General features: G+C 43.0%; 1 protein-coding gene across 10 annotated transcripts in view; it reads left to right on the forward strand.

The window, feature by feature from the left end:
* The window catches only part of PKP4 (plakophilin 4), a 236,744-nt gene extending 229,902 nt beyond the window's left edge, over positions 1-6,842 (forward strand). For 7 of the 10 annotated variants that reach the window (XM_053215098.1, XM_053215101.1, XM_053215102.1 and 4 more), the window contains 3 exons: positions 2,168-2,296; positions 4,006-4,079; positions 5,838-6,842. In XM_053215098.1, the coding sequence (XP_053071073.1) occupies positions 2,168-2,296; positions 4,006-4,079; positions 5,838-6,086 (452 nt within the window). In that variant the 3' untranslated portion in view covers positions 6,087-6,842. The remainder of the gene's footprint in view (positions 1-2,167; positions 2,297-4,005; positions 4,080-5,837) is intronic. The other 3 variants (XM_053215104.1, XM_053215105.1, XM_053215106.1) reach the window with 2 other exon arrangements.
* Positions 6,843-9,772: the final 2,930 nt, after the last annotated feature.

Consider the following 9,772-nt stretch of genomic DNA (forward strand, 5'->3'; position numbering starts at 1 on the left):
TTTGGAATCTCCTCCAAAGTGATTTTTTAGTTTTCTTGGTGAAAACTCTTAGAAACAAGGTCCTCTAGACATGATCTTTACATCTGCATTCTGGGGAAACCACGATCTCCTGCACCTTCCTTCTTCCCAGTTAAACCTCCATCCCCTGGCTGTATTCCAGACCCTACCCCCACCTGCCACCTGCGCCCACCCCTTATCCATGACTGATGGGAATAGGCTCTACAGGTGGGTTCGCAAGAATTCCCTTTGATTTGTAAGTTGGGAATCTTGGCAACCACACGACCTACTTATTAGTGCCTAATTTTGTAGAAAGAACGTTCTGAGACTCAGGCTGTTTTTTATATACAAGGACAGAATATTACTACCAAGCCCAGTTAGTCCTATAAATTTAATTCTTAGTTAAATGAAACAGGAAAAGTAGTATCTTTTTTTTATTTGGCTTTAAATCTCCCATTCTGACATATAAATATTATCTGTTGTATTCAACTGTGCTACTGCTGGCAGTCTTATTTGTCATGTGGACAAATGTGGCCAGAAAGACAAATATAGGACTGGTGGTTCTTACCACATAATTGGATAGCTCCACTTGTACTAAGAGTTTTTTAAAAGTGTCTGTGCCTATTGAGTCTGGTGTATATTTTTATCTTAGTTTTTAAATTATGAGTTGTTTTCTTCAAAGAGACTTAATGCTTGGTTTTTGACATCCTTGCTGAGCTTCCAGGTGTAGCCTGTGGCTGTCTTCTTGTATAAAAATGCTCAGAACTCTTTAGGGACTCTGGAATAGGGGTGTCAGGGGAAACAAGAGATTTGGCTGCTTAACCAAAGGCATATGTAGCACAGGCAAAAGGATAATTTCAGACAGATTAGGGCATAGTTACTAAACAATGAACTTATTTTGAGGGCCTCACATATATACACTGGACAGTGTTGATGAGCCCATCCACGTTCCTGAACGTAGCTTTTTGGATTCGGTTTGAGAGGAAGGATAGAATTCGCACTTGTTTCTCCAGTAATTCTAAGCGCTAATCCTCCACCTGTCAGCACTGATGTGGTCTCGACTTACTGGCACTTCTGACGCCTTTGCGCTAATGTAATTGTGGGAGTCGGGTGGGCATGATCTTTGTCCTGCTATCTTCTAGAAAGTAAGCAAGGTGAGTAGCACATAGACACAGCCCATGCATGCTCACCTCCCTTTAACACACAGCAGCCCTACGGCAGTGAAGTGACCTTTTAGGGAAAATATTTCAGTGTCCTGCCTCTGAAAGCATCAAGGTGTGCAAAAGCACTGGTGGCAAGGTTTGCAGGCTGCTGCTTTCAAGTGGATCAAGTGAATAAATGACCACTTTTATTTATAATTAACTTTAGTGCAAGCAAGATGACTTTTTAATGAGGAAAAAAAAATGCGTGAAGCTTTCCTTCTGTGCAGAAATGCTCAAAAGGAGACCTGTGGATGTATATGTTATTATTAAATATCTGGCTCAAGCTGGGATAAAAAATCGTCTGGGGTTTTGTGAGGCTGAACTTCTTAGCACTGTCAACTTCTTAAGGAGCCAGGCTTACTGAGTTTATAAAATTTCCCTGACAGCTGATCACCATAAAAAGACGTATAAATGTTATGGGCTGGGTACTCTTACTCAAACACATTCAGAGATGCAGATATTTTTGAAATAATTAAAAATCAAAATATGCCATAAAACATCGATTTACTAAAGAACTGCACATAAAGGATAATAGACGGCTGTTTTACAAGCAACCGAACCGAGATCATAAAATAGCAAATGTACCTCTCGCATGGCTAAGAAGTTACCCTCGCTCCGTTGTAAAGGCGCTGTAAAGGCACGTCGGAGTCCTTGAGGCCCATTACCGGGAAAGCTGCATGGTTTCTACGCTGCGCCCCTAACTGGGCAGCCCGGGCTTCAGCTCTCCGGAAGCTCTGCTCTCGCCACGCCCACTGATCCTCGAAGCGGCGGGCTTGCAGGGCTTGCAGGTCGCACTGGCTGCTCTTCAACTCACAGTTACCTCTGAAGGCTGATTTTTAGCATCAGCTGCGTGGCATTGCTAATTGCTGATTTGTATTTTTCCAGAGAGGATTTTGCAGAGACACTGACAGTCTGCTTTCTCTTTCTTCTCCTTTCTCTCTCCCGTCTCCTTCTGCCTCTCCCTTCAGTCGGCAGCACCTCCTCCTCACCAGCACTGTTAGGAATCAGAGACCCTCGCTCTGAATACGATAGGACCCAGCCACCTATGCAGTATTACAATAGCCAAGGGGATGCCACACATAAAGGCCTGTACCCTGGTAAGACGCCAGCTGGGTGTGTGATAGAGTATCTCGAAAAGCCACGTGTTTCCAGGCACCCTGCCAGCAGCCTGGGAAATAGCCCGTGCCTGTATTGAGACGTCCCTCCAGCAGCAAACCATGTTCTAGCGTCAGCATTTCCTGCTTGGGGGGCTGTTGCCTTTTCCGCTTCTTTTAAGGAAAACAAGCTAAGGTAGTGGCCTAGTGACCACAAATAAAACAGCACTGTATCCAAATGGGAGATGGTTTCTGGCTCTCCCCCAGCGCATTCCCTTTGCTCTGCTCCCCCAACCCCCATCCATGCAGTGTGTCCCTGTGTGTCCCACGTATCAGAACTCTGAGTTCTGTGACTCTTTGCAAGGCCACACATCCTAGACTGGTTCTTCTTTTAAATTCAAACCTGATAATGGTGATCAATTTCATTTACATTTTCATGGAAAAGAGTTTGAATGAATAACACAATGTATAATGTGATTCTTCCCAGGGTGATTATATTTTAAGATAACAAAAATAATGTTGCACAGTATTAATATTTTTATGTCATTCAGAAAGCTGGGCATAACATTTATTTAAAGGATGCCAGCCCTAAGAGTTCCCAGGATTTCATACTGTCCCCATTCTTGACTCTCTTGCAAATTATAACTACTCTAGAGGTTTCAAATAAGGCAGTGTGACTGAGCTACCACAAAAGAGTACTCTTTTCTCAAAAAACCTATTTATTAAAAAGAAATAAATAAAATCTGGTGGCAACTTAACTGCTGGGGGAGCCTTCTCAGTTGTGCTGTTGTCTTTGAAATTGTGATTTCACAGGACTGTTTACTAATCGACTGTTGTTACTATGGCAATTAATAGCTCAGAAAATTGCAGCTGCTACATTTCAAACACCAAGCTCTTTGCAAAGGAAATGCACAAACTGAAGTGCGTTGTTCCTTCAGATTTGCAGCAGCCTGCTTTATTTTTAAGATCGCCTCCTTAGCATGCATTCCCTTCTGTATCTTCTTTGCTTGCTTCAATAAACTAATTTGCCTCAAGTATGTTTCATTTTCCTCATTAAAAAAAAAAAATCTTTGTGAGCCCTAACAATAATAGAAGGGTAGCCAGTGACGTCATTGGGAGTCTGCTGTGGACTCTTGAAGACCATCATCGGATTATCAGATCCTTTTTGTTTGAAAATGTAGTTAAATATGGCAGACACAAGACTGTGCCTCCATGTGGCCACACTGCTTAGAACATGCCTGTGCCTGCTCTTTCCAGGACCTGGGACTTGGAATCAAAGTTGTTCTGAAGGCATGGAGCTTGTTCTAATATGTTTCCCTTCCCCCATCTGACCCAGGGCTCTAGCTCAAAGCCCTGGAAAAGTGATGTCCCTCGGCTGAGGGAGCAAGGCTGCTGTTCAGAGCCAGCCAGGGAACTCTTCACAGGTATGCATAGCTCCCCACAGTGACCAGAAGTTGAGAAGGAAACCTTCTGGTATTCTGGTATTGCTTTTTGGTGACACACACACACACACGACTTGTCTTTGTCGTATTCATTAGCCCCTAACAACCCTGGGGTGAGCAGCAGCCAGGCTAGATCCAGGGAACTCAGACTGCTGACTGTCCCGATCTACGCTGGCACTGGGAAAGGCAGGCCCTGTCAGGGAGCCCACACAGCCTAATGGACCACAGTAATGAGCACTAGTTTTAATTTCATAAAATATTTTCTTACAGGCTCCAGCAAACCTTCACCAATTTACATCAGTTCCTATTCCTCACCAGCAAGAGAACAAAATAGACGGCTACAGGTGAATTTGCAATGTCATTTTTACAGAAGGTCGATTAGCAGGGATCAACATAGGAAGGGGTCCGGGTCGGTTGACTTACCAGAGCTGGGCCAACACAGCAGGGGCCAAGGAGCTTTCCCGGGGCATCTCCGATGCGCTTCAGAATCTCCTCTGTGGTTTAAGCAAATCACTTCCACAGTAGCCTCAGGTGCTTGAATATCCAAATCGGTGCTGCCGAGACCACCATGCCACTGATGGGAACCAGCTGAGAAGTCTAACTCCTATTCTTTGCCCAGTAATTTCCTTTTCCCACTCCTTTTTTCTGTTCACCTCTAAAATCTCTTCCATCCTCTGTGGGGAAAGGTTGGTAAGCATACTTCATTCTCTCATCTCATTGTTCTCTTTTCTGTACACCTCATTCCTCATCTCCGTGACTCCCTCCATATCCAAGCCATGGTTTGAAAATGCTTGAGTCCATGGCCAGGTCTCCATTAGTCTCAGAAGTCAAAGTGGACTCGGCCCTACTGGGGTGGACCCCACTCTCCATCAGAGTGGGTACTAGTGATTATAACATCCAGTCTCTGCTTTCATGGGGACCTAAAATTTATTTCAGTCCTTCCTGATGCCATGCCCACGTGGGTCATCTGATCTCTCCTCCTACCTTCCAAAAATACATGAACAACTGGGGTTTTCCAAACAAGCCTGTATCCTCAACTTCAGATAAGGATGCTCCAAAACCTCCCTCCATTTCATCTTTTCTCTAGATGGACAAAAAAAGAATTTCCCAAATTATTTATAATTTATGCCATAGTTTTTAAGTCAAGAGAGGGGAAAAAAGAACTAAAAATCATAACTCTAACTTAAAAAGAGAATTTAGCTTTGAAATGCTTATAATGTTAGAATGTGTTTAGTTCCAGAACATGATGTTTTGATACCTACATGGTAAATTTGTTACATCTTACTAAGTGAGGGGATTTGGACATGATCAAGAGGGAAATCAGACATAACAACCAGGACAGTTTTTCTCTAAACCTATTTGAAGAAGTTAATGTGAGATCAGAGATGAGCTAAGACAACACAAAAGGACATGGGGGCAGGGTACCCTGATGTGGATGCCCACATGTGCTCACCTTGCTTCCTTACAAATCGATTAGTCCTGGCTTGGGGAAGTCTTTTCCTTTCGAACCATTTGCTCACATGTCTCTTCCAATTTTATTACTCTGCTGCCTGGAGATTGCTTACTCCTTTAATAGTACCTCACATTTGTCCTAAAACTGAGGGATGGACTCAATCTTCATCTCTGAGGTAAATGTTTTAAAAGATGGTTCTGCACATATACAACTATCTGAAGCATGAAAATCCAGCCTCCAACTACATTCATGATGTACTAGTGGTTCCCGTGTCAAAGCAAAAATCAAGGCCATCCTTTCACTGAGCATGCCCAGGTAACAAGCCCCTCCACAGCAGAGCGCAGAACTGGTCCTCTAGTGAGGAAGGAGGTAGCCAGAGGCCACCTCAGGCTCTCTGGAGACACCAACTTCTAGAGGCCTTAGAACAGGGCTTGAGCAAACTCTGCCAGCCTACTTATAAACATAGTTCAAAATCCTTACAATCTACTAGTAAACATAATAGCATGTACCAGAAACAACTCTGAACCATATGTTCACAAATATTGAATACTGCTTTAAAAATATGAAGCAGGAAACCCACGTTAATTTCCCTTAAACATGTATTGCCAAAAATTGCTTTGATTTATTTGCTTTTTCATTTTGTCAACAGCATCAACAGCTGTATTATAGTCAAGATGACTCCAACAGAAAGAACTTTGATGCATACAGATTGTATTTGCAGTCTCCTCATAGCTATGAAGATCCTTATTTTGATGACCGAGTTCACTTTCCAGCTTCTACTGATTATTCAACACAGTATGGACTGAAATCAACTACAAATTATGTAGACTTTTATTCCACGAAACGACCTTCTTATAGAGCAGAACAGTACCCAGGGTCCCCGGACTCATGGGTGTAGCATCAAGATGCTCGGGAGAGGAACTCTTCTTTCTAACCTTGTTTGGATTGAGATGAAAAATCCGTCTTGCTGATTTGCTGATGAAATGTGAAAGTGAAATGGAAGGAATGAGTGAAGAGCATTTTTTTTTCTTTTTTGAGGAATTATCAGGGAAGTGAGGAAACCTTTGGGAGAGAGGACTTTCTAAGCTCTATTTAGGTGTTAGATCTAATTACTTATAGATTCTGTAGTCTGGTGAAGGTGTGGGCGATGTGATGAGAGGTTTGAGAAATGGGTGCAAGGAGGTGGGGGATGTGTAGGTCAAATCAAATTAAAGATGATTTTTTTAATGTGAATAAAGTTATGTTCTGATAGTTTGTACAGAAAAAAAATAAAATGGATGCCCTTCATGTTTTATTGCTATTACTAAATGTCAAGATTGTATGCTATTATGTCTTGTAAATTTCTTTTGTTGGTGTAAATATGGAAATGCCACATTGGTTAAGTGCCATCATTTGTAATGCAGTGTGTCATTTGAAAAGAGATTTGAAGAAACTGACAGCTTAAAAGACAAATGGGAAACCCGAGGAATTGTTAGCAATTAAAAACAAACTATAACATCCTTTGTTTTCAAAATGAATAGTGTAACTTTGAAGCACAAAGTCCAGTCTGGTATAGAAGCGCCATGCCCATTCCCTGCCTCTTTCATAGGACACTTCACTGCCATTTTCTATGCACATGAAAGAAAAATAAATGTGGAAATTTCATCCTTGGAAATTTGTTCCCTGTTCTTTTTTTATTTTGTGTGTAATATGGAAAAGCACATGCTATAAATGTGAATCTAAATGCATGTTGGAAACAGCTTAAATATATCCAAGTATTATGGACTTTTCCTAGTTTGATACACTTTGTAAGATGGACAATATCAAAGAATGAAGCTGTGAAATTTCCTCCTCCTTAACCACCTTAGTATTTTTATTTGGGGAGATCTATTTTGAATCTATTGTACATTGCCATTTTATCTTTTTCTTTTTTTCTTTCCTTCGGACTGCTGTATGTATTTAACACCACTTTTCACCTGAGTGAAAGTCCCTCTGGCAAGACCGGCCCTAACTAAAATTGACAAAGACTCCTCTTGGCAATTTTTTAAAGAACTCAATAACTACGTAAGAACAGTGGTTGGGCACTTACTAGTTGGCACCAGTGTAGGAAACCAAAAGAAATTCGAAATAATTCTTTTGCTGAATGATCCCATGAGACAATAATCCCTGGATTAGAGACAGAGTGGAGGAAGGCCTGCATACGTGACAGGGGTTCCAATAATACCAAGCAGCATTACTTGTAAGCTTTTCTCCATTTATCAAGACGAGGGGTACCAACACCACAAGGGCCAAAGACAGGCCTTGCCAAGTTTTGCGGTTTCCGCCCTGGATCTGACATGGGAAACAACACATATGGCAAGTCAAACCCAGAGCTGTTGTCTCCGCTCAGTATATCCTGCGACTGAGGTACAAATCCTAGATTAAAACATGCGTGCTTATGTTTGTGAGTATATGGAAGGAGATGTAGGAGAATAGTGCTTCCCTTTGTTGAACAGACTGTAGCCCAAGATTAGAGTACAAAGTGAAATGGAAATCCAAGTACAAACAGGAATATTCCTAAAGTCTGCCGGTGAGGGGACTTAATGATGTGTAGGTTATCTGAAACGACAACACAATAAGACTGCCAGGATGTCCCCGGCCTCGTGCCCTGGCAGAGCTCAAGAAACAGCCCTCTAGGTGGCAGACACTGCCAGATTTCCCTGAGGAACTGGCATCAGGATTTTTGAGATGTCCGGTATCCATCTGAGCTTTCAATCACTGACTTCCTTGGACCTGACATTTTCACGTCTGGGTTGAAGACCCTTACTCGAGTCAGGAATAGAAAAGGATCTACAGCGGGCCTAGGCTGAATCACAGTTAACTGTTGCTTTTAGTGACCTCATCTGTCTTTGAGATAACTTAGTGGTCACAGGTGCCCAACTCTGACAGGCAGGATTTCAAAAACTGATCCAAATTTGGGTTACAACCCACGTGGGCGTCCACCCAGACCTCCTACTGGGGCCAGAAAGAGACCTTTGGGTGAGGATTGGACAGAGAAGATCTGATGCCCTATATGGCTCCTTCCTTGTAACTAGAGAAAAGAAACTATAGATAGAGCCTGAAAAATACAAAACTGTATCCCTGCTCAAAAAGCCATCCTACTCTTCCTTCCAAGGTATAAGAATAAGCAAGCCCTGCTGGAACAAAGCTGACTTTTGCTACCCTAATGTCACAAGGTAGCATGTGGAATTCATGCCCCCCAAAAGAGTTCTGTGGTTTCTGCTCAGTGCACTTCAACCGCATCCTGCAGGTGGAGGCTGAACTGAGCCAGTGTTGGAGAGCTAAACCAGTGTGTCTTTACCCTGACCATACATTAGAATCACCCGGGCAGCTTTCACAACTAAGAGGGCTCTATCCTGACCAATCGAAAGCACAAGGGGAGGGGGGGGGGGCGGGGGGGGGGGGTCCCGGGTCCCGGCACCAGTATTCTTGAAAAGCTCCCTGGATGACTGTGATGGGCAGTCAAGGTGAGAGCCACTTGGCCCACACACTATTACCCTCTACCTTCCTGCCCTGTGACCCGAAATTTTGGTGGTTGGAGTTTGGTGTGTGGAGTTTGCCTGGGAGAGTGGTAAGAGATCTGGAGTATTATCATTGAGATTTTAACCTTGGAACGTGAAAGATGAGGTTTTCCTTCTTGCCAGTTTAAAATTTAAAATGTGTGTCCTTTGAAGCCCAAGGATGTCTCATGAGTGTCAGAAATGACCTCACAGAACCATCAATTAATCCAATCATTGGGGCGCCTGGGTGGCTCAGTTGGTTAAGCGTCCGACTTCGGCTCAGGTCGTGATCTCGCGGTCCGTGAGTTCGAGCCCCGCGTCGGGCTCTGTGCTGACGGCTCAGAGCCTGAAACCTGTTTCAGATTCTGTGTCTCCCTCTCTCTCTGACCCTCCCCCATTCATGCTCTGTCTCCCTCTGTCTCAAAAATAAATAAACGTTAAAAAAAAAAAAAAAACAGGTAAAACCTGTTTATGGTGATAGACATCAGAACAATGTTGCCTAAAGGGGTGGGTATTGACTAGAGAAATTTGGAGATGATGGAATATTCTAGATCTTGATTGGGGTGGCTTTTACATGGGTGTATACATTAATCAAAACTCATCAAAATGTTCACACAAGACATTTCATCACAGGTAAGGTTTATTCCAATTTAAAAAATTACTAACATTTGTTTTAAAAGGCACTAAAGAAATACGTGATGACATCATCTGAGACGTAGTTTTCTATCTTAGAATCACAGTGATTTTACTGAGTGGAGAAAAATCCAATTTATATATTTTAAACCTTCCAAAATAGCTACTTAAGAGTGGTGTTAGAGGTGGTTCTTGAGAGGATGTGACCACCAGTTGACCTGAGAGCTGGACCCAGGCAGTCAGAGGCTCCCCATCCCCCTCCCCGTCCTTAGAATGTGCACTCTGTTTGCCTTCGTTACCCTGGAAGCTGCCCCACAGAGCCTTGAGATAGTAATGTGGTGGTGAGGCCGTCTGTTACTGAACCCATTAAGGCTTCTATATAAACTTCTAAGATCCTGGTGGGCAGGTGCAGAGAGCTGCTCATCCTGTCACC

Source organism: Acinonyx jubatus, chromosome C1, assembly GCF_027475565.1.
Source record: "Acinonyx jubatus isolate Ajub_Pintada_27869175 chromosome C1, VMU_Ajub_asm_v1.0, whole genome shotgun sequence".
Lineage (NCBI taxonomy): Eukaryota > Metazoa > Chordata > Mammalia > Carnivora > Felidae > Acinonyx > Acinonyx jubatus.